Source organism: Camelina sativa, chromosome 14 (genome assembly GCF_030686135.1).
Source record: "Camelina sativa cultivar CO46 ecotype springtype chromosome 14, ASM3068613v1".
NCBI lineage: Eukaryota > Viridiplantae > Streptophyta > Magnoliopsida > Brassicales > Brassicaceae > Camelina > Camelina sativa.
This window is the reverse complement of record NC_141893.1, coordinates 8,655,631-8,679,099: the sequence shown is the minus strand read 5'-3', so window position 1 is coordinate 8,679,099 and position 23,469 is coordinate 8,655,631. Positions and strand designations below refer to the sequence as shown.

At 33.6% G+C, this 23,469-nt stretch overlaps 6 protein-coding genes and 1 non-coding gene across 8 annotated transcripts; 2 read left to right on the top strand and 5 right to left on the bottom strand.

The window, feature by feature from the left end:
* Nucleotides 1-4,098: 4,098 nt before the first annotated feature.
* LOC147927969 (small nucleolar RNA Z161/Z228) lies at nucleotides 4,099-4,193 on the bottom strand. The gene has a single exon (XR_015581206.1). It is a non-coding gene; the product is annotated as a small nucleolar RNA Z161/Z228 (small nucleolar RNA).
* An 802-nt stretch (nucleotides 4,194-4,995) lies between these two features.
* On the top strand, nucleotides 4,996-7,830 carry LOC104740697 (tubulin beta-5 chain). Its single transcript, XM_010461378.3, has 3 exons — nucleotides 4,996-5,653; nucleotides 6,590-6,859; nucleotides 6,975-7,830. Exons 1-3 carry the CDS (start codon nucleotides 5,257-5,259, stop codon nucleotides 7,655-7,657), a joined length of 1,350 nt encoding a protein of 449 aa, XP_010459680.1. The 5' UTR covers nucleotides 4,996-5,256; the 3' UTR covers nucleotides 7,658-7,830.
* Nucleotides 7,831-8,168: 338 nt separating this feature from the next.
* LOC104740696 (uncharacterized) lies at nucleotides 8,169-9,829 on the bottom strand. The gene is made up of 4 exons (XM_010461377.3): nucleotides 9,361-9,829; nucleotides 9,141-9,236; nucleotides 8,969-9,039; nucleotides 8,169-8,584 (listed from the first exon to the last, which is right to left on the bottom strand). Exons 1-4 carry the CDS (start codon nucleotides 9,631-9,633, stop codon nucleotides 8,278-8,280), a joined length of 747 nt encoding a protein of 248 aa, XP_010459679.1. The 5' UTR covers nucleotides 9,634-9,829; the 3' UTR covers nucleotides 8,169-8,277.
* A 143-nt stretch (nucleotides 9,830-9,972) lies between these two features.
* LOC104740695 (uncharacterized) lies at nucleotides 9,973-12,173 on the bottom strand. Its single transcript, XM_010461376.3, has 5 exons — nucleotides 11,612-12,173; nucleotides 11,369-11,480; nucleotides 11,189-11,256; nucleotides 10,583-11,095; nucleotides 9,973-10,466 (listed from the first exon to the last, which is right to left on the bottom strand). Exons 1-5 carry the CDS (start codon nucleotides 11,813-11,815, stop codon nucleotides 10,341-10,343), a joined length of 1,023 nt encoding a protein of 340 aa, XP_010459678.2. The 5' UTR covers nucleotides 11,816-12,173; the 3' UTR covers nucleotides 9,973-10,340.
* A 234-nt stretch (nucleotides 12,174-12,407) lies between these two features.
* Nucleotides 12,408-14,237, top strand: LOC104740694 (uncharacterized). Its single transcript, XM_010461375.3, has 6 exons — nucleotides 12,408-12,630; nucleotides 12,774-12,973; nucleotides 13,363-13,503; nucleotides 13,592-13,672; nucleotides 13,769-13,893; nucleotides 14,004-14,237. The coding sequence occupies exons 1-6, from the start codon at nucleotides 12,408-12,410 to the stop codon at nucleotides 14,050-14,052; spliced, it is 819 nt and encodes a 272-aa protein (XP_010459677.2). The 3' UTR covers nucleotides 14,053-14,237.
* Nucleotides 14,238-17,368: 3,131 nt separating this feature from the next.
* Nucleotides 17,369-17,872, bottom strand: LOC109128900 (uncharacterized). Its single transcript, XM_019236118.2, has one exon. The coding sequence runs from the start codon at nucleotides 17,747-17,749 to the stop codon at nucleotides 17,567-17,569; it is 183 nt and encodes a 60-aa protein (XP_019091663.2). The 5' UTR covers nucleotides 17,750-17,872; the 3' UTR covers nucleotides 17,369-17,566.
* A 1,244-nt stretch (nucleotides 17,873-19,116) lies between these two features.
* LOC104740693 (HVA22-like protein h) lies at nucleotides 19,117-23,444 on the bottom strand. 2 transcript variants are annotated; one of them, XM_010461373.3, is made up of 7 exons: nucleotides 21,436-23,444; nucleotides 20,723-20,763; nucleotides 20,525-20,623; nucleotides 20,368-20,424; nucleotides 20,220-20,283; nucleotides 19,907-20,113; nucleotides 19,117-19,755 (listed from the first exon to the last, which is right to left on the bottom strand). In XM_010461373.3, the coding sequence occupies exons 2-7, from the start codon at nucleotides 20,752-20,754 to the stop codon at nucleotides 19,282-19,284; spliced, it is 933 nt and encodes a 310-aa protein (XP_010459675.1). In that variant the 5' UTR covers nucleotides 20,755-20,763; nucleotides 21,436-23,444; the 3' UTR covers nucleotides 19,117-19,281. The 2 variants fall into 2 exon arrangements, with proteins under 2 accessions (XP_010459675.1, XP_010459676.1); XM_010461374.3 differs by having other exon boundaries at nucleotides 23,395-23,443.
* Between the last annotated feature and the right edge of the window lie 25 nt (nucleotides 23,445-23,469).

Below are 23,469 nucleotides of genomic sequence, written 5' to 3'. Positions count from 1 at the left end.
GAATGATTTCTTCATAAACAAGTCTTTGCTCCTCAGTTAGCATAGGTAATAACTCATTGTACAATTCCTGTTGTTTATGAGGCTTATATATTCTCTCATGTGCGATAAGCCTATTTACACCTGTGTTCATCATACTATTTTCTGGTTTAGGCATTTTCTCAAACGCCGTAAGAGACGTTCCATTCGATCGCAACATCAGTTCTATTTCAGTTAAACATATATTTTCTATATGAGCATGTGTCAACATTAGACCTAGAACAGTAAAGTTAAACACTTATTTATAATTTTGTTTTACGAAAAATAAATTACATTAAATTAACCAAATAACAATTTGACTTGTGCGGGAAAAAACTTTTTTAAAAAGAATTATTGTCTAAACTTTTTTGTGGTCAAATATATCACTAATTCAATTCTTTTATAAATTTGTGTGGGCAAATATTTTTTTAAATAATAGTTCAACTAATTTAACAAACCAAAAAGTAAATTAATTATAAGGCTAAAAAGGATTCCAACAAAAATGTAAATGAAAAAGAATTAACTAAAAGAGAAGCTATAATTTAATCTTTAAAAATAGTATTTATTTTCCATTTTTAATAATTTAAAATAGGATTCAATTATTTTATTTTTGAGATTTTCTAATTTTCGTTTAAAAATAATAATTTGTTTTTTAAACAGTTTATTTTTAAAATTGAAAGAAAAATAATTTGTTAAAATTACTCGTTTATATTTTCAATATATATACATTTTAATTGTCAAGACCTTTTGTCTTATTTAGAATCTTTGTTCCTCCTTTTGGTGATAAAGTATCCAGCCGGAATAACATAGGTTTTCTGGAGATTTACATCAACCCTATGAGATTTTGTCGAGATCACAAAAGATTGTGTCATATCATCAAATTAAATGGATATTTTTAGTATATCCTCTCGAGATTTTCAATTATTTCTATCCAAATCAAACTGTCATAATTATCTATAGAAATTTAACATTTTAGAAAACATAAATTTTCTTGAAACAAATATTTACAAAAGATTTAAGTATTTATTTTTCATTTAAAAAAAAAAATAAATTGGATATGAATATTTGATTTCTGTTTTTTTTCTAAATTTCGTTTTTAAAAGAAAAATAATTTTAAAAGTGAAACAAAAGGTCTGTACAAATTTACTAATTTAAAAAACAGGGATATTCTCAAAGAAATATTTGTAATATATTCTACTATTTATTTTCTATTACTTTTAAATTTTAAATGAGACATAAAATTTAGATTTCTGATTTTTTTTATTAAACAAAATGGGAAATTTACTATTTATTATATATTATTTATCCATCTAAAGCAATTTCAAATAAACAATAATTGTAAATTGTTAAAAAAAATTCTCCCTAATCTTCCTTAATCTCTTTCCTTCTTGAATAATCTCTGAGATATAAAGTCTCGAATCCAATTATTCTATCAATTTAAGAGGAAGAAGGAATATTAGTCACAAATATTTATGAAGAAATATTAGTCACAAATATTTATTTAAATATTAGTCATAAAAAATATTTAATTTATTTGTAAATAGAAAGAAGTCAAAGTGTTTAGAAAATTACCATAATTTTTTTATGAATAGAATCCACCATAATTTTTGTGCAACTATAATCATTACAAAAAATATTAGCAACAATATTATTTTAAAAAAATAAGGATTCGGGCTAGCAAAAATTAATACCTGAATTTTATTATATTCAATTTTGTAGATCCACAATTATGATCAGTGATCATCCATGAATTCAACTGAAACAAAAAAAATTATGTAATAGGTTACATATAAATAGAATTATAATTTAAATCTATTTGTAAACAGAAAGAAATCCAAGTTTTTAGAAAATTACCATAAATTTGTTATGAATCCACCATAATTTTTCTGCAACTATAATTATTACAAAAAAAACATTACCAACAATATTATTTAAAAATAAATAAAGATTCAGATTAGCAAAAATTAATACCTGAATTTCATTATATTCAGTTTTGTAGATCCACAATTATGATCAATGATCATCCATGAATTCAACTGAAACAAAAAAAATATGTATTAGGTTGCATATAAAATTTTATTTCAAATTACTAAACTATAAAAAAATAGAAAATAATACAACCTATATTTTTTAAAGATGGAGAATCCATAGACAAAGTCTATGATTGCTTGATCTTGCTTTCCAAACAACCACTACAAAAAAAAGCATAAATATTAGAATCGGATGAATCATATAAAATTATCAAAAGTTTTCTTTGCTTATTTGCTTGTAGAATAAAAAATCATGGAATAAAAATATGATCATGTTTAACCAAGAGAACAAAATTGAATAACAATCACCACTACATAAAAAAACAAATAAATACAATTATTAAAAATACTTTACCAATTTGATTTTTTTGCTTGCTTCATCAACTTGTTCGTCCAATCTTGTTTTTGATATACAAAAAAACATCAATGGTCCATGGCAGGTACACCTAAAACACAACCAAATAGTACAAAATGAGTAAAACTTTTGATATGATTCAACATAATAATTAAAAATTATAGTAGCATAAAAATTAATCATGCAAAGCACCAAAGCATATGGATAGTACATCAACATGAAAAAAAAAATCAAAATCATACAATAGTAAAGTTGATTCATTATAACCAAAATAATACAAAAGAAATATTATATTCTCAAAATATATGTTTAGCTTAATAAATCCAACTTCTACTGTTTTGGCTGAGCCTCTATATATATAGCTTAGAAGGTAAATCGTTATAATTATCTTTACCATTTTAATTTTAAAAAATAGAAATTTTCTTTAAACAAATATTCGTAATATATTCTAATATTTATCTTCCATTTTTTAAAAAAGAAATATTGTGTAAATATATTAGATTTCCGATTTTGTAAAACAAATTTCGTTTTTTTTTTAATTTTCGTTTTTTAATTTTTTTTTAAAATTAAAACTTAGAAAAGGGTAAAAAGGTCTAGTTTTAAATCTCATTAATGGCAAATTAATAATCTTAAGTCTGAGGATGAATGTGGTGCGTTTCAACAACCTAAATAGAGAAGAAAAACTTGTCCGGAATATTTTTAAGGGTAATTTCATTCAGAGTAAACGACGTTAATTTTTGCGAGATTGGTTGTGAGCACTTTCGATTTCTCCTTTAATATATTAGATTTAATTTTCTGTCATATTATCTTAAAGCATTCGGAAGACCAAAATAGTCTAATTTGAAAAACACGAGATTGCCGTTGAAAAAGCGTCAACGAGGAGAGTTCTGGGGATAAGTTGCGAGTGGTGTAGAACGTTGTGCTCAACGAATATGATGATTAGTTGATTACCTTGATGATTGTCATATCAGTTACGGTGTTATATAGTTTTAACTACATACAAGGTTGGTGTTATAAGATTATTGCCTTTTAATCCAAATTTTACATGCAATTTCATATCTTAACTGTTTTCTTTACAATTCATATTAAATATTTAGTTCAAACTTATCGTCGTCGTAATCAATCAAACTGTATTATCGAGGAGGCATGTTAAAACAAGTGGATAACGCAAATAAATATTACGAACCGGACGCACACATGTAAATATGTACATGCACGTGCGGACCACATGTTTGTCACGCAGATGATTGTGTTTAGGGTGTGTGCTGAAGCTACCGACTACCGAGCCTATTGTACCATGTTACTGTACCATATAACAATGTAATGAGATTTTCATAATTTCTTTTCACAAATCTTCTGAAGCCTTAATCAAAATCCAATTCAGTGAGAACTAATACTAACATTCAATTTCACCATCTTGAATTACGTTAATCAAATTAGAAGTTCAGTCCGTGATAGAACATTTTCTCATCAATTGGTCAATTATTATACTTTTGTTGTTCTCCAATGCTTAGGACATCTCCTTAAGTGTCATCAAAGGGTTATATCTACGATTAATAACATACCAAAACCAATTCGACAAGTCTCTTTTCTCGATATTAAAAATATTTAAACAAAACCTAATTAACCTATAAAATCAATGAAAACATCGGTTTAAAAACTTTTTTTTTAAAAAGAGATTTTGAGAATGAAGAAAGATTTCATCAGAGAGGAGTGATCGGTACATCAATCGGCCACAAAAGGCCTCAGACGACCGTCGTGAGAATTTTAGATCAAATCTCATCACTTGAATTTTTATCTTCTTCGCATCAAATCAAAACAAAACAAAAATCCTTTTCTTTTGCAAAATAAAAACACAAGATCACGAGGAGGAAAGAAAAAGTTTGATATCCCGGCGATGTTGTTTGTGGTAAACTAGGTTTTGCTTTTATATAGGGACGATGAAGCGAACTCTAGGGTTTTTTTAAAAACTAATACGTCGGCGTTTCCTTAGTTATTGGGCTCAACTTTAAGCCCATTTCTTTTTTAAATGGACTCGAATTCTAAAATTGAAAAGCCTTACACAATTTTTTGTTTTTTTTTCACTACTTGTTTTTTCTTTCTAGATATAAAAAAATAAAGAGTTTACTATATTAATCACAAAATTAAAGTATTTTAATAAACACAATTTTTTTGCATAACATGTTCCCATTACGCTGATGTCCCTCAACAACTGGGGAAAAAACAAATATTACAAATTTTGTTTTTGTTTAAACATATTGGCAATATAAAAATTTATCCATGTGGTATAGACAACAACATATTGGCAATATATGCACATGCATGCTCTAATAAGTTTTTCAATCCTTGCTAGTGGAAACACTGAATAAGAAATATCTCAAATTATGTCAACCTTTTCTTTTGGCAATTATGTTAAACATATATCATTACCGATTCGATCCCATTTTTTTCTTTCTGAAAGTAAGTATTTTTTGAATGAAAGATATATATATGATTGTGAGTCATGGTTCGTTTTTACAAAAGAGATTTCAATTATGGTTGGCCATAAATCTGGCGAGAAGAATATGACGTTCTCTCTGTCAAACAACTTATTTCAGCAAATCTCAAGTAAATAAGAAAAAAAGATGTAAAGGATATAATGTCAAAAAAAAAAAAAAAATGTAAAGAAAATGACAATTATAAATGAAAGAGTTAGGTGGGGTGAGAAACAGAGAATAAAAATCTCTAGCGAGGGAAGTGTCAAACAGAGACAGTTATATAGCTGTCACTCCCCACTCCCCATCTTACATATTCCTCACCATCTCTCTTGATCTTGTGACTTGTGAACCGCCCCACACACACACACACACTAACACAATGAGAGAGATCCTTCACATTCAAGGTGGCCAATGTGGAAACCAGATTGGTTCCAAGTTCTGGGAAGTCATCTGTGACGAGCACGGCATCGATGCCACCGGACGTTACAGCGGAGACACAGCAGATCTCCAGCTTGAACGTATCAATGTTTACTACAACGAAGCTTCTGGTGGAAGATACGTTCCTCGTGCTGTTCTCATGGATCTTGAGCCTGGTACTATGGATAGTATCAGATCCGGACCGTTTGGTCAGATCTTTCGTCCTGATAATTTCGTCTTTGGCCAGTCTGGTGCTGGTAACAATTGGGCTAAAGGTCATTATACTGAAGGTGCTGAACTTATTGATTCTGTTCTTGATGTTGTTCGTAAAGAAGCTGAGAACTGCGACTGCCTTCAAGGTACGTATATATCTTGTTTTGAAATTTACAGTACATCATGATCCGTATAGTTATGACATCATTTGGATTTAATGTAGTATTCATCGATCTCTTCATGTAAAATAGTATGATATCTACTTAGTATAGAATTGTAGTCACGAGTTCAATAAATAGATCACGGATTAGTAAGAGTTATACTTATACACAACAATTAAATTCATTTTCAATCTTTGTTATTTTTGATTCGTTTTGTTTTGTTACTTTGATAATCTCGTTAAATTTTGTCCCACATTATTGAATTGTGTGCATGTGGGTTCTTCTTCAATAATTCGATCTATCAAATCGTCTCGTTTAATGTAATTGCAAGTGAGGACAGCAAAAATAATTGAACTGCAAGTGCTATGTTTCTGTGGAGTGGGATGTTGTCACTTATTATTGGTAGGGCCAAGCTGTTTTGTATACTACTATTCAAGATTTTTTATTTTTTAATGAAGTTTTATCATATAAAGCTGTTGAGATATGGTATTGTATTATTCTGATGTCGTGATCACAACATTTTCAAGGCACCGTGATTGCAGGATAAAAAGATGCAATGGTCCTACTACAAATTAGTTTCTTGGAATTTTGTGGTTTCTTTTTAAGTTTTTATGTCACGTATGGTCAGTACTTACGTGATGCGTTCATACATTGTTTATTTAACTTCAAATATAGCTATGAGTCTATGACTAATGACTAGTCACTACTGCATCAAACATTTGTTTTGCGGAGAGTGATGATATATACTTTGTTTTCTTTAGTGGATAGAAACGTTATGTCTTAGTTGATTTTAGTTAGCAATTAGACTAGTGATCAGATGGATGTTGTTTAATTTGCTCAAGCATTCTATATATGAACACTTTTGGTTCTGCATTCATCATGGAATCATTGTTTGAATCATGGGGCTGCAATATATTACAGGGTTTCAGGTGTGCCACTCGCTGGGAGGAGGCACAGGATCTGGAATGGGAACTCTGTTGATATCAAAGATCCGAGAGGAGTATCCAGACAGAATGATGCTCACGTTCTCTGTTTTCCCATCTCCAAAAGTCTCTGACACAGTCGTTGAGCCTTACAATGCAACTCTCTCTGTCCACCAGCTTGTTGAGAACGCTGATGAATGCATGGTCCTCGACAATGAAGCTCTCTACGACATCTGCTTCCGTACCCTCAAACTCAGCACTCCTAGCTGTAAGTACCATTGAATCCTTCTTATCCCACTAACCCAAAATGTATTTAAAACTCAATCTTGATATTTTCAAAATGTGTTTAAAACTAAATCTTCATATTGTGCATGATGTTGTAGTTGGAGACTTGAACCATTTGATCTCTGCAACAATGAGTGGTGTGACTTGCTCCTTAAGGTTCCCTGGACAGCTAAACTCTGACCTCAGGAAACTCGCTGTGAACCTAATCCCATTCCCACGTCTCCATTTCTTCATGGTGGGTTTCGCGCCGCTCACTTCACGTGGCTCACAACAATACATCTCACTCACAGTCCCTGAGCTGACTCAACAAATGTGGGACTCCAAGAACATGATGTGTGCAGCTGATCCACGTCACGGACGTTACCTCACAGCCTCGGCTATATTCAGAGGACAGATGAGCACAAAAGAAGTGGATGAGCAAATCATTAACATACAAAACAAGAACTCATCTTACTTCGTTGAGTGGATCCCAAACAACGTGAAGTCCAGCGTCTGTGACATCCCACCAAAGGGACTCAAAATGGCGGCGACCTTTGTTGGTAACTCGACGTCGATCCAAGAAATGTTCAGGAGAGTGAGCGAGCAGTTCACGGCTATGTTCAGGCGTAAAGCGTTTCTGCATTGGTACACAGGAGAAGGTATGGACGAAATGGAGTTTACGGAAGCTGAGAGCAATATGAATGATTTGGTCGCTGAATACCAACAGTACCAAGACGCTACAGCTGATGAGGATGAAGAAGTATATGAGGATGAAGAAGTTGAAGGTGAGGAAGCTTATTAGACTTGATCCATCAGTGATCAAATCAAAACATCTATACTAAAAGAAACGACTCTTTGATTATCTATCTTTTAAAATTTGATTGTAAGACGCTCAAAAAATGGGAATTTATTTTAATGTGTTTTGTTTTGTTACTTGTTGGTAAAATTGTTATAAAGAAAGTTTGAGTTTCCATTTTTTTGGGGTATCATATATTTGCTATTTTAGTTTATGAAACTTTTTTAAAATTGAAGAAGTTTTTATAAAAGTTTTGTTAATAAGACCTATTAGACCTTGCCATATCAGAGAGTCCTATCGAAGACTGAAGCTCCAAGGCAAAGTGCCTCAAAGATCAGTTCCATGGCTTTTCCACTAAGTCAGAATCATGGGGTTTACAAAAGAGCCACCATCATGCATGTTCTAAGCCAGGGGCTACCTCTTAGTTTTTTTCTATTTTGCTTAATAATCAGACAACACCCATATGATTCTAGAACGCAGGACAAGTGTGCATGTATCAAGTTAGTGCAATAAGATCAGAAACAATCTGCCAACTCTTCCATTACTCTTAAAGAATTCGTCCCCTTTAAGGATTCTACAAATTGAGTCACTAATAACCGATTACAAATTCAGTCTTATAACTCCAACTACTTGGCTCTAGGTTTTTTAGAGACCCTGCTAGCCACAAAATCATCATCTGAGTCGTCATCACTAACATCATCGGAGTTCTTCTTCCTCTTCTTCGTGGCTGGTTTCGAAACAGTTCCCTTCTTTTTGTCTGACAATGCTTCAGAAGGTGATTTTTTTGCCTCCTTCACGGGCACTGATTTGTTGTTGCTTCTCGGAGTAGAAGCTGCAGATTTTGTAGGAGAACTGAACTTTCCACCCTTTTGCAGTTTCTTCTCAAGAACTTTCTTTGCTTTTTCCGCTGGAAGCAAACCAGACTCCATCAACCTGTGATCATAAACACAAAACGGTTTCAAATAATCAGAGCAAGCTAAAATCAAATGATGAACAAACCCACATAATAACCATCACAGATATAAAAATGCTTTGTGTGATTGGTTTAAAAAGGACTCTCCTTTCTTACAAACAATGTCAGTCTCTTTATGATGTTCAAGATTCATGTGAGCTTAAAACCGTGTCACTAAACACAAGAGACCATCAAAAATCAAACACAAGTATGCATTATGTCCCAAAGGAATAAATCAACTTGGTGTAGGACTCAGCTTACACACGGAGTGATCAAAGACAAATGATCAGATACATTACCAAAACAATACATATGTGTAAACATTTTTTAAGTTGCAGGGGAGACAAAGGAATATAAGAGCTCACCAAATCTGAGCCATGTCGCTAGTGGGAATTTGCTTGTAAAGTGACTCGTAGAAAATCCGAAGTGGATCTCTCTGCAGAATTGCAAAAGAAAAAAACAAGAGAAAAACTTCAAACGAATTGGCCAATAAATCTAAAAGTCAAGAGAAAGAGAGAGAGCAGCCCAAAAAGCTACCTCTTCAGGTTGGTCTCTCTTCTGACCAGGCAAATCATATACTTTCCTTTCTCTCTTTTTCTTTGTTTCTTCTTCTTTCTCTGTTTTCTTCTTCTCCTAAAACCAGAGATAGGTAGAGACTCATCATCAACACAATGCTACATCAAATTTCTCACCATTCTCTTAATTTATATGCAAACAGAGAGAGAGAGAGAGAGAGAAAGATAAATAAAAATCGAACCTTTGAGACAGCAACAGAGGAATTCCTCTTAGTAACATGAATCTTCTCATCGTCTTCATCATCAATCTCCTCCTTCTTCTTCACTGGCGGCTTTGAACGAGATCCAGATGAAGATAATCTGATGGGTTTGTCATCATCATCGTCTTCCTTCTTCAATTTCTTCGAACCAGCATTGTTGGCGTTCGTGGGTTTCTTCTTCACAAGAGAACTCAAGCTCTTATTGTCTTCCTCAGTCTCCTCTTTATTCATAGCTTTCGAGTCCGCCGATGGCATCTTCTTCAATCAAACAAAAATTTGAAACCTTTACTGGAAAAAAAATTTGGGGAGATCTGAGAAGAAGAAGAAACCAACGGCTGTGTTCCTCCTCCGTCAATTGTGCCCTAATCCAAAAATAAAAGGATGCTTGGGACGGTGTCGTTTCATCTTCTATACCAAAATGCTAAAATTTCACATTTCATTGAACCGGACCAAAATTTCTATTTCTGACTTCGGTTTGGTTCAAGTCTCTTCTGAACCGAATGAGATGGATTTGATTTGGTGTGAAGGTGAAAGTGAAAGCTCACTTTCACACACTCAGTGGCTCTCTACAAACAATATATAAACCAAGAGAAGAAGAAGAAGCCATATGATCTTTATTCAAAATATCAAAGTCATACAAAGAGAAAGAAACTATCAGCTACAATCAAAATAAAACCGGGAAATCACACTTCTTCAAGGCCGCTTGAAATCTTTGTTGCATTGCCAAATGTTCTGCCATTGCTGCCTCCTCCTCTGATTAAGCTTCAAGACACAATAATATAGAGAAAATAAAGACAGCTGCTTATGAGTTTCCTAACTAAATCAATGCCGGGGGGTAGGGGAATAATTCTCAAGAACTTTTTAATAAGCTAATGGGTGTGGTCAGTTGCAAAATATACACCAGGAGATTGATCCTAACTACAAATAGATAAACAACCTAAGTTCCCTAATGAAAAGATAATCTATAAGGCTCCAGAAGATGGAGACTTCAACTTGGGAAGTCTAAAAGTCGAAGTGAACAGCTTTGGGACTTCTGAAACTGAGACCGTTGTCGTGTTCACTCTTTTCCTCTTTGAGTTTTTGCTTACCTGATCAAAAAAAATCCCAAAGTAAATCAAATAATGTATATAATACCTTCTGTTCTCTCTACTCCCAAGTATTTAATAACACAGACACCACAAGCATATTCAAATTTATGAACTACCTTTTCATTAGATGATGATGCAGCAGACTTCTCTTTCTTAGCAGTTATATGAGATCCCACCGTGCTTCCATTGCTACGCTTTTCAGGTTTTGTGCATCGTGTTAAAACCGGTGTAAAACCACGAGACTTCTTCAAAGACTCCAGATCCCGTGAGAGTTTAGAGATCTCCTCATCTTTCTTAGTAGAACTCGTCTCCATTTCAGCCATCTTAGCCTTTAACCTTGAGATAGTCTCATCCTTCTCTTGATTAGCTGACTGAAGCTGCTCTTGATAAGATATAAGACTAGAAAATTTCGAATTTGCTTGAGCGATCTCATCATCTTTTGTCTTTAACTTTACAGTAGATCCACTGTGGATACGTTCGAACTGTTCCCACGCAAACCCATTTTCTCGTATAAGATCAGATACCACACATTTCTTTTCAGCAGCAAGCTTCTCATACTCAAGCTTCAGTTTTCTGATTTTTGCCTCCAGTGACTTAATAGCCGAACCTTCTGAGCTGCCACTTTCATCCTGCATATACACATAAAGAAAGAAGGATTTGTATGAGTTCCTGAAACCAAAAAAAGTCTATAAGAGCTTACAAAATTTAAAACTTTGACTTACATTTGTTGTATTCAGAGTGAGGAAATCAAACCAAGCCTTAAAGTCCTTTAACTCATCCATCGTCTGTTCTGCAATTTCCATGAAACAAAAAGATTGAAACTTTTTATTAATTACTATTAGTCCGTAGGAAACAAAAGGAGCGGACTTGATTATAAAATCTTTACCAAAACAGTCACTTACCCAACTTCAAATTGCAAAGAGAACGATCGCTGTCCTTTAATCCGCACAAGAGATTGCATTTAGAGGTCTCAAGCGACTGCCTCTTCTTCGTCGCTTCAATTTCTTTCCTCATCTGTAACAATGAGAAAATTTTCAGACCAATTAAAGTACATTAAACTTCAAAATTGTTAAGCAGAGATGCGAAACCCTAAACAAAAAACCCTAACTTTATCGGAAATCAGGAATCAAAAAGGGGGTTTTTACCAGAGAGAGTTGATCTTCGTAATTTCGAACATCAATTACCCAATTCTCGCACTTAGTCTTGATAGAACTTTCAATCATCTTCATATCTTTGAGAAGCGCTTCGACCTGGTCTTGCTTCGTCTGTATAATCTTGACCAAACTCTTGAATATTATATCCCAGTTTTCCCGTTCCGAAGATTCTCCAGTCACCGATTTAACTTCCATCTCGGTAATACCCAAGTTCCAATACCAATTCAAAGAAGCACAACAGAGTTGTAGAGAGAGAGAGTGATTTTAGAGAGAGAGATAAGACCGTTATGAGAGTTGCAATACCAAAAAAAAAAAAAAAAAAAACAGAGAGAGAGAGAGAAAGATTGTTTAATCGATTCGGAGCGTTTAAAGTTTTAAACTTTACAGCCACACACGGCTCTTCAATGGGCCTTTAGTGGGCTCGTTCTTCTACCAATTGAATAAACCGGAGCATGAATTTGTGACTTCGTGATTAAAAACCGAACCGGTTTAGTGTAATTGTAGATGTCAGATGCATCGATCAGACAAGTATAGAAAAGTTATGACCTTTTGCAAAAAAAAAAACAGAACCAAGAAACTATCAGTCTCTCACACCTAACAGCTTCCACGTGTCCTCCTCGCGAAAGTAATGGCATTGGCAATTGTTGTATGGTTGCGTTAAGAAATCTACAGATTCATTCATTCCCAAATTCAATACGAAGGTTGTGTGATAATCAATCCTTAATCACAACACTTGTGATCTGAGAGAGAGAGAGAGAGAGAGAGAGTTGTTGTTGTGAATCGAAGGATGAAGGCGGAGAAGAGTCAGATTCAGTCCGTGATGGCGTGGATTCGCCGGCAGCCGCCAAAGGTGAAGGCTTTTCTTGCTGTGGTTACGGCAATGGCGGTGCTTGTTTTCCTCAGGGTGATTGTCCATGAACACGACAACCTTTTCATCGCTTCTGAGGCTGTTCATGCCCTTGGTATCGGTGTTCTTATCTACAAGCTCACAAAGGAGAAGACTTGCGCTGGTACTTTATATAACTTTCAAATCATGGAAATTTCTGGGTTCTATAGGTTTTTAGGGATTTGATTATGGAGATTGGGATGCTGTCGTGTTTTTTAAATCTTTTGTTTTTTAAAATGATCTGTGACATTTTTGAAATTTCAATAGGGATATCTCTCAAGACGCAGGAGCTAACGGCTTTGTTTCTGGCTGTGAGATTGTATTGTAGCTTTGTGATGGAGTTTGATCTTCACACATTACTTGATTCAGCTACTTTGGTGACCACTCTTTGGGTCATTTATATGATTCGTTTCAAGCTTAGACCCACTTATATGGAAGACAAAGACAATTTTGCTATCTACTTTGTCGTAAGTTTACCAAACTCTCTGTTTCATCACTTTTGTATAGTTTTCCATGTGTTTTGAGTGTTAAAACTTGTGTGGTAGAAGAATGTTACTATTAGAGAGAGAGAGAGAAGTCTGGTTTCAGCTCAGTGCAATGCTCTAGAGTAAAGGCTTTTTTTCATTTTGACTCTATCTCTCTATGTATGAGTTCAATTTTTGTTTATAGATGTCACTATTTGACATTTAAGCTTTGAAATCACATTTTTGGACTTATTTAGTTGTATCAAATACTCGCGCTTTACCTAAGCTTTTATCAAGAACAGAGTTTTTCAACTTGTTTACTGATCGTTATTGAGATTCTTGATACCGATCGATGTATTCGTTCTGAGAGCTTTTTTTCTATCTTGGTTCAGGTAATCCCATGTGCTGTTATATCTTTCTTTATTCATCCATCAACACGCCACCACATCATAAACAGGATTTCTTGGGCATTCTGTGTCTATCTTGAAGCTGTTTCAGTTCTTCCTCAATTAAGGGTCATGCAGAACACTAAGGTACTCGATACTAAAACTTTAAGTTTTTTTGTTACCAAAGGGCTGAGTCTGAATCTTTCTCGAATGTTATGTTTTTTTCTTTTCTCAGATTGTGGAACCATTTACAGCACATTACGTGTTTGCTCTGGGAATTGCTAGGTTCTTGAGTTGTGCACACTGGATCCTTCAGGTTATAGAGTTTTTATTCTTGACATACCACACATTGTAAGCTCATATTTTCTCCTTTTTGTACTCTTTTCTCAAAAAATGATTTAAATGCGCGTAGGTGTTGGATACGCAAGGGCGGTTACTGACTGCATTAGGGTCTGGATTGTGGCCTGTAATGGTCCTCCTCTCTGAAATCGTTCAAACCTTCATTCTCGCAGATTTTTGCTATTACTATGTTCAGAGGTAAATACATTTTTACTGTGGCCTTTAAATACTCCACCCATTATGTATAATTGCCACATTGTTGGTGTTGGAATGTTATTCTAATAGAATGTTTCTGTTTTTGGGAACAGTTTAATGGGTGGACAGCTCGTTCTTCGTCTCCCATCTGGTGTGGTGTAAGAAGCTTTTCGGAATGGGTTGCTTGAGCCTGTGGAGGTTTAATGATTAGAGATTTTTGAGATACTTAAAAGTTTTTGATAGCAAAGAAGCATTAATTAGAATTAGCTTTCCAAAATAATGTTAGCTCGGATCTCGTTTGTGATGACGTTTTTACTCGACGATCATATGACTTCACAATTCACAAACAACGCCTACAGTTCCAACTTTTGGCCCACTGGGAAAAAGAATTATAGAAACCTGCCGTTTTGAAAAATTGGTTGGAAACATGCAGAACATCAAAACTGTGATGATCATAAAAGTACGCCATGATGTTCTTTAATATATATGTTTAGAAGACAGGAATAAGTGTGATGTCCGTTTTGTTAATTGAACTCGACACTCGAGATTTCCATGCATAGACGGTTTAGACTCTTAATACGGTCAGAGGTTGCTTGATCCCTGAGTTCACTGTAAGAATAAGACCTTGCAAATGGCAACTAATGGAGCTCTTTTTACTTCCTAATTTATTTTACACATTATAAACAAAAATTAGATATCCTCTCCAAATTTTGTATATGTTTATCGACTTGAACTCTTTTCGTCGTAATGGGATCAAACAAGTTATGAGAGGTTTGTATGGGACTATACGTCTATATATAGAACTATTGTGTCACATACACACAGACAATTCGTACGTCCGTAAACATTATGCTACAAGAACTATCAACTAAAACCAGCTTAGCAGCTTCAACTTCCATAGTTAATATATAGTTGAAAAATAGATGATGAAAAGGCTCAAATAGTTGATAACACGAACACGAGCTTAAGAGAAGAAAATTTGAGTTATGTAGAAGAAGAAAAGGAAAAAGAGACACGAAATCATCATTGTGTTTTGACTAAACATAAAAACCTTCGTGATGATGAACAATCCGGTCTTCATTTTCTTGATGAGACTTATTTAAATAGTCTATACAATCTGAGATAGCTTCACTGTAGTGAGAGTGTGAGGAGTAGTACGAATTACTGCAAGATATCTTCGGCGTCTCTAACCTCTCACAACCATTGCTGGAGTCAGCGGTTTTGTGAGGACGCACGGTGGCGGAGGAGGAGGAGGAAGGAAAGAAGACTATCCTCATGAAAATCTTGCGGAATTTGGAGAAGAGCTTCATGGACGAAGATAAACCTGTGAAGCTCTTATTATTGTGGTTATGATGACGGGCTAAGTAATGATGATGGTTAAATGGTTCGTTTATATGAATGGTGAATGAGTGCGAGTGTGTGTTAGGAGGAGCTCTCTCAAATGGCTTTTGCATAGTTTTGGGGAGTATATTATAAAGTTTATTATAGCCTGTCTTGCATGTGTTTTGTTTGATTGTGATGCTCGTTTTTATAGACTTATTTATACACATTGTAAAGGGTTGTTTAGGAGCTTTTCATAATCTATATATTTTTTTCTTTTTTTTTCCTTTTTGAATGAATTGAAAGGGTTGTTAAATATTGAAATATTAAAATTTGAAGGATTAGTATAAACGTTAGTGAAAAAGTGAGTTGAGAGATTAAGTGTATGATGTTGCATGTGAACAAATCATTTGTATGGGCTTCCTCTGTCTTCGGCAAAGTGAACTTTTCTTCTTCTATGAAACTTTTGGATATAGAATTGGCTGCATGGATTAGTCAGCTTTCATCTTCAGGATAGATTTGTATATACATGAAATTTTTTTTCCAAAAAGCATAAGTGATTCAGTTGAGTTCAATCAGCTAAACTATTTGTGTTTGGTTCATAAATCTATATTTATTTATTATTAGTACAATAAATAGTATATCATATGGATTGAAGGATTCAAGAAAAGGGAAAACAGTTTGACCAATTTTTTGTATATATATATTAATGTCCAAAGGTTATTATGAACCTAAATCTTAAATTGAATTTTGACTAATATAGAAAAAAAATTAGAAGTAGCTTATGTTATCACATGGAATGAGACCGAGCTTTCGTTGACAATGAGGAAACATATTTGCCGAGAATTGATCAACGGTTAATCATGAGCTGATTATATAAGGCAAAATTAAAAAGCTAAATTGTACTCTCTAGCTAGTAAGTACTATTATCATGGTGTTTGAAAATAAGCTGTGGTCCTGCTTCAGATACATTGTACACTTGGCTTTGAACTAGTAGTTCAGACCATTCCGTAACTATCAATTCAAAATAAAAGAAAAAAATGATTATAATCGCCTAGAGAACAAAACAAGAGTTTGATTATAAATTTGAAGTTGAGCCAAAACAAAAACAAAAAACAAGAGTTTGATTTTAAATTTGAGTATGTTTTTTTCCAAAGAAGTGCATAGGCTTTTGGTGAAATGATTATAGGATGAGGGGCTCTAGTTATATAACTTATACTTGGTTGGTATAATTAAACACAGTTATGATTATGTCTTCTACTTAAAGATATAACAACACCTGGATAATCATAATTAAGTTTAATTACTTTATCATTTCTCTCAAATTATTACGACTAACTACTGTAATTTAAAAGTCAATTGGTTTAATGTGTTGGTGTATAGAAAAAAAATATATCTAGTAACACAACCGGTCGGGGTTTGTTAATTCGAGAACCTAGAAGTCGGTTGATCTGCTCATATAGATAACATAACACATCCCAATATGTTTCTAATGGTCTAAACATCTACAAAACAAAAATTTAGGTAGGTATCTATTTAAGTCGAGATGGTGACACTAAAACTTACTTATCGTATCATTTTATTTCAATACGGATAAGGCCTAAATGAAACAGAAATTGTATTTAGTTGAATACTGGAACTTGAAGACACCTTGTTGTAGTAAATTGAAAATCCTTTCCGTTCAAATCCTTAAACCACTCTTTACGGTAAATTTGTAGTACATATATTGATTTTTTTTTTTTTTTTTTTTTTTTGTAACGTGAGAAATGATTGTAATTAAAACAATAAATTAATGACTCGTGTAGTTAATAATTTTTGAGAAATAGTTGAGGAGGTAATATATGTAAAATATTTGTTGACGATGGATAAGAACAATTATAGCGGTGGATTGTATACCATTCAATACACACACCATAGAATATTTCTATTACTTGAATTAATATTTAAAAATTATCATTTTATTTAATTAATGCTCATTCTTCAGACTATACCTTACCGACAAATGTGTCACAAAATTATATGCAAGCGATCTAGCCTACTTGACTCGCATTCAGATTTCTTATGATGATATCGCTCTGTATTGATTTGAACGAGAAACCCTAATTGTTTCTACACACAATATTCACGTTTTGGGATTAAATCCTTTAATTTACAGAAGTTAAAGGAAACAAAATATATATATTTCAAAATCTTATAACAAATGACGATGAAGATGATCTAGTGATATCCTTGTCATTCAGACATAGTTAACACTTAACACGAACGATGATCAAGATTCAAGCATAATTATTAATTACCACCACCATTTTTCATTAGAGACACATGTTATTTTCCGGTGGAACTAAAGAGATATATACTAAGTATTGGTGGAGGAAGAGATGCCGAGAACTCCAGCCCACACTTGCTTCCTCACCTTTGATCTCTGCGGCTGATTCCCAAAGGAGCCGCCACTTCCACCTCCACCTCCACCGTTACTTCCGCTGCCGCCGCTGTTTCCACCGACAGTCGTTGTTGAAGATTGGCCACTAGGGTCGCTCATGTTTTTTGCTTTCTTGTTTCCACCGAAGAGTGCTTGTACAAAAGAAATGAAAAACTAAAAGTTGGATAGTTATAGTCGGGATCACGAGAAAGACGCGAGAAGGAATCTTTTCTTTTTTTTCTTACCGCTTGCAATGAAAGATGTACAAACTTCGGCATAATGTAGCTTTAATATTTAGATTATTTTATTTTATAATTTATAGGAAAATAAATATATATATATAATATATAAACTATTTAATTGGTATACAGATAGTTTAATTTTATAATTTGTAAAAAATAAAGTGAATATGTCAATGTTTTGAGTAGAAAATATAGTTTTTCAAAAAGATATCTCAAATGAGAAATTCTTCCATAAAATTCTCATAATTTTTTAATAAATAAATACTATTTTGTACTTTATTTTGTATTTTTAGTAAGAATCTCCCAATAGAAATGCTTCAAAGTATCATCTTATCTTCGAATCCAACGGTGGATAACTAATGGGGGCCATGTGTTACTACTACTACGCACTAGTCACTACGATATATGTATATCTTTAGCAACAACATTAATTATTTTATTAGAGATGCAGCCGCCACGCCACGCACTCAACCTATACCACTCACACCACCATTATTGAGGCCTTCACTCTTCAGCATGACGCATTCACTTTGACGTCATTAATAAGTAGCTACTCTTTTCTTTTTAAAGAGGAAAAAAAAATCGAAATGTATAATTTGTCAAATACGTACATTATTCTAAATAATGTATTCTATATATATACAAGTATGAAAGTGACGAAGTCATAAGGAGGATACTGGTCAAATATAAAACATACAAAACATCTCTAGACAAAACGGATGTCGACTTTTTACGATATTTGTGAAACATCAAACCTGAAGTCAAAATGTGAATAATACAACAAATATTTGTTCAAAGCCCCTAAAATTTGACATAGTAAGGACGCATTCAGATATTAAAAGGCATTTTCACATCAGTTATGGTCTTATGGATAATTTTGATAATTTCCTTATTTAAAATTTTTCTCATGCTTGGCATTTCTTATAATTATAATTTTTATAACATAGTTAACGTAATTTACCCAAAATGTAGTTAACGTAATTTACCCAAAATGTAATTTTTATCACTTGCGTCAGCGGTAGGCCTGTTTGTATGTTATATGGGCCTAGCAATCAACAATCAAGAGAATTAGCCCAAACGTAACGGGTCCAGTCAACGAACGTTTATAGAAACAATTAAGTATATTATTTGATAACAGATCCACTGTAGCACTCAAGTAAGTTAATTTCTCTGGTGAAATCCAGGTACAAAGCCTGGCATTGGAATCGTTTTTTTTTTCCCTCCTCAGTCTGAAGACTCTGAAAATTCTACATCAAACGAACAGAGCAAGATCCAATATAAGTCTGAAGTCTGAAAAATTTACATCGAACTAAAACGACAAATAACACCGTTTAATAGAATCGATTATTCCTGTTTTAGAAAAAAAACCATTATAAAAGGTAAGAGTTGTGAACTTGTGTGTTTGCTTATTTAGCGCGGTACTCCCGTTGAACGAGCTTTCCTCAGACTCCCGCGAGTGACCCTTAGTGTTTCCTCCATTATCGTCTCTTTCGCAGAAGACGCTCGCTGAATCGCAGACGCTGGTTGTGGTGAGGCTGCAACAATCGGTGCCGCTTTCTCTTCCTCTGTTGACAATGGCTGCGGCGGATCAGAGTTTGGTTTCGTGGCGGTTGAGGGCGATGGTGGTGGTCCTGGTGGAGATAGAGTAGTGAGTTTGGTTTGCGACACGCTTGCTTTTGCTTCTTTGATCTCTGTTTGTTGTTGTTGTTGTTGTTGCAGCTGCTTACGCGGGGAGGATGAAAGAGGCTTTGTTGATGATATAGGTTCTTTGGTTAGAAGCTGTGGTTTCTTTGATTGCAGACGCGCTTGAGGATTGGAAGCTGCTTGGCTCGTCGTCTTAAGATCCGGTTGTTTCTGTTCCTCCTCTTCTGCCTGCTTCTTTACCTAATGAATCAAGAAACACTCATCAACATTATCACTATTGTACAAGGAGAAACATATTTAATGATCTTCTAGCGAGCATATAGAAGAAGATGAAAAGCAGATAGACATGCTTGGCTGCTCTTGGTATTTTTAAAGTGCATCATATGATTACCTTAGGCTGAGGTTTTGGTGTTGATTGTAGAGCTACAAACTGCAGGATTTCTGTGATTCTTGTTTGTCCATAGGACACTGCTTTTCTGCAGTATATAACTGCCATATCTCCAGCTTTGGTCCTTAGCTCAATCAAGTTACGGTCAATTTCATTTTCATGCTTCGCAACATATGGTCTAAAGAAGGAATCGTAAACGTATGTAGTTCCCTGTGAAAAGAAAAGAAAAGAACAGTGAGACTGAGCTCAAATGGATCATATACACCGGTACTACTACTAACTGACTCTCTTTTAGCTACCACTAGAGTTTACTCACTCTGGTCTTGGGGAACCAAAGATATATGAAAAATGCCAGCTTTGCTTCACTGTATAGCGGAACCCTTTATGAAAACATGACAGAAACAAAGTAAGTACATCATATATCTCTATTCATCTGAAAGCATTCCTATATCAATAACACCAACCAGGAAGCAAAAGCATCGCCAACTCTTTCAAAAATGGTCAAAGCAGCCACCAAAATCCTGCAACAAGTTTGAAAAGAAAACCAAACTTTACAACAAAAGAAAAGTCAAAGCAGAAGCTCAAGAAAAGAAACAGATGAGAAAGCCAATCATCACAAACCAATATTGGCACCAGAACCGAAGCTGTTGCATCTCAGGCTTATTCTTCTCAACCGCTTTGTAGCATTCATAAGCAGGATACGCATATCCAAATACCATTCTGCCAACAAACGAAAAGTCAAAAATACAAATTCACAGAATTCATTGATTAAGTAGTAATACTTATGAAACCTCAAATGAAAGAGATCAGAGTTCATACACAAGCCCTCTTGTTAGAAACGATCCAATCATTGTGCACACCTGATAAAAAGGAACAACAAAAATATAATCATCAAGCCACGCAAATTATATGAAGAACACACAACAAAAGATGCGTGAGTAATAATACTATTTCAACTAACAAGAATCAATACTCATAACAAGAGAGAATCAATCAATGAACGGAACCCTACTATGTAATTTCTCCAGCTAAGGCATACATAACTTTTTACAAAACTCATATAGCTGGATCATCTAATGCTCTCAACCAACCACACATATCGAAGCACGAGAAATCATTAAATCTGAATCCTATGAACGAATGTACATTACTGTATGAAATCTACTCTTCTTAGTCCTTACTGGTAAAATGAGATTAGTGTCGGCAACGAGATGACTAGAGCAAACTCAAATGTGGTTATTCAAGTGAACAAGATTTGGATTCGATTTTGTTTCAAAAATCTCAGAGCACTCGACATTCGAATTCGGATTTTGAAAAATCGAAGCTACGAATCTAAGAGAAGATGCACAAATTTTGAAATCGATTGCAAACCAACCGACTACTAACTAAAGCAGCATCTGATACAGAAAACTAAAAACAAGGAAGTGAAGATTGATGAAGAAGAGTTTCAAATCGATCGCCATTGATAAAACAAAACACATTCTCTAACAAGACGAAACTGAGCTCCAACCGAATGAACAAATTAATAATACCTTCTGAAGAAAAGAAAAAAGTTTCGGAAAGTGAATCGAATCGGAACACTTCAAGATAGACTTCGGCGGAAACGGTATCGAAACGTCGGCGGAGGGAACAGAATGATCGGCGTAATGCGGCCGGAGACCGTTACGCAGACGGCGGCGAGAGCGAGAGAGCGGGGAAAGAGACAAAATGATTATGAGGAAAAAAAAAAGAAGGTAAAATAATTAAATTAAAATTTTTATTTTTCTTGTGGAATACTACTATTTACTTTTATTTGAAAGGGGGTTAAATGGTTCTCTGTGTTATGACCTAGCGTACACTACGATTCTTAGAGGTTAATCTTTCCTGTGATTTGAAATGGACGGTTTAGATCGTTGACATCTGGGATTCGAAGAATGGATATACTGTAGTCACTTTGTAGCTTATATTTTCTAGTCTTACTATGATCCAAGCTTTTCTTGTGAATTCTGTGCTGGAATTTATATACTTTTTAACCAATTTGATCATTTTTTTTCTTTGGATTCTTTTTATTTTCTTAATTTGATTGGTTGACTGATTTATTTTCCCCTAAAATATTTAATGAGTATGGCTATATTTGTTCATATAATTATGACCAAAATGGTAGCTTTTCTTTTGATGAATTCTTTGGTGGATTTTTATTTCTCTTACTAATTTGGTCCCTTTTTCCCATTGAATTCTATATTAGATTCCTTTTAATGTTAGGGTACACTGTTTTCTACAAACAATAAATAAGTATGGCTATAAGTAATAAACAATAAGCATGGATAATGATGGTTCATAACAATGATTTGGAATTTGTAAATATAAAAGGATAAATATTTTATATATAAAATTAACCTATTACCTGAAAAATGAAACTTCTGTTTTATGTTTTATCAAGTGGATTCATTATACAATAAAAATACCAGTGAAAGAGACAAAATGCTAGTGATGGAAATAAAAGTAATTAAAAGAATTTGAAAAATCATACCAGCGATTGTTACACAAATCACAATGTTTTTACTTTTTAGCTTTCGTTATGATTCATTTTTAACTATTTACTTTAGCTGAAATGGTGTTATGGGATCTTCTTGCTATTGCTTCGTAAACCATACAATTGAGACAATAATTGTAGACCATGATAGCATTCAAGTTTAATAGGTTATTCAAGTCAAACAGGTTATACAAATTTAAATTTGTATATTTTTTTCAAGTTTGAATCCAAATTTTAGATTTGGAGAGAGAGAGTAGGAAATCATGTTTTTAGTTTCAATGACATTAAAAATAACAATGGTAAATCTATACTTAGTTCTTAATTGTAATTAAATTTAAATTGATTCGACATATCTCGTGCACAAAATCTTATTTTACAACAAAATTATTTAAGCATATAAGTATAAATATTCAAATATCACTTATGTCGAAAAAAATGAAGTAATTTGTTGCTGCCAAATCAGAAAAAAAATGTAGGTACCATGTTAAAATTTTATTTGAGATTAGTATTATCATCCTTTTGTATTATCATTTTATCTTGAAACTAATCTTATTCTAGAACTAATGATAAACTATATTTGTATTACTCCTTCTGTTTCACAATTCTGTTTTACAAAGAGTGTCACTTTAACACATTTCACACAAATTAAGAAAACATTAAAATATACATATATACCTTTATTTAATAATTGTTTAGTGAGTTAATTTAATGGTAAAACTAGGAAATCTAATATAAAATATGCATTTGAAATATAAAATGATGCTTTGAAAATGTAAATGACAATATTTGTGAAGCAAAAATAAAACTCTAAAGTGATACTCTTTAATAAAACTCTAAAATGACACTATTTGTAAAACAGAACGAGTATAATATACATAGAACTTGGAACTCAAAATTAAGTAGCATGAAAAAAGATAAGCATACAACAAAGACTTGAAAAAATGCAATAATAGGAGATTGAGAGATTCAAACTCATTACCTCAAGAACTACACTACACCTAGACCCGTTACCAACTGAGCTGAAATAAATGTTTGGACATTAAGAGTCGAAAGG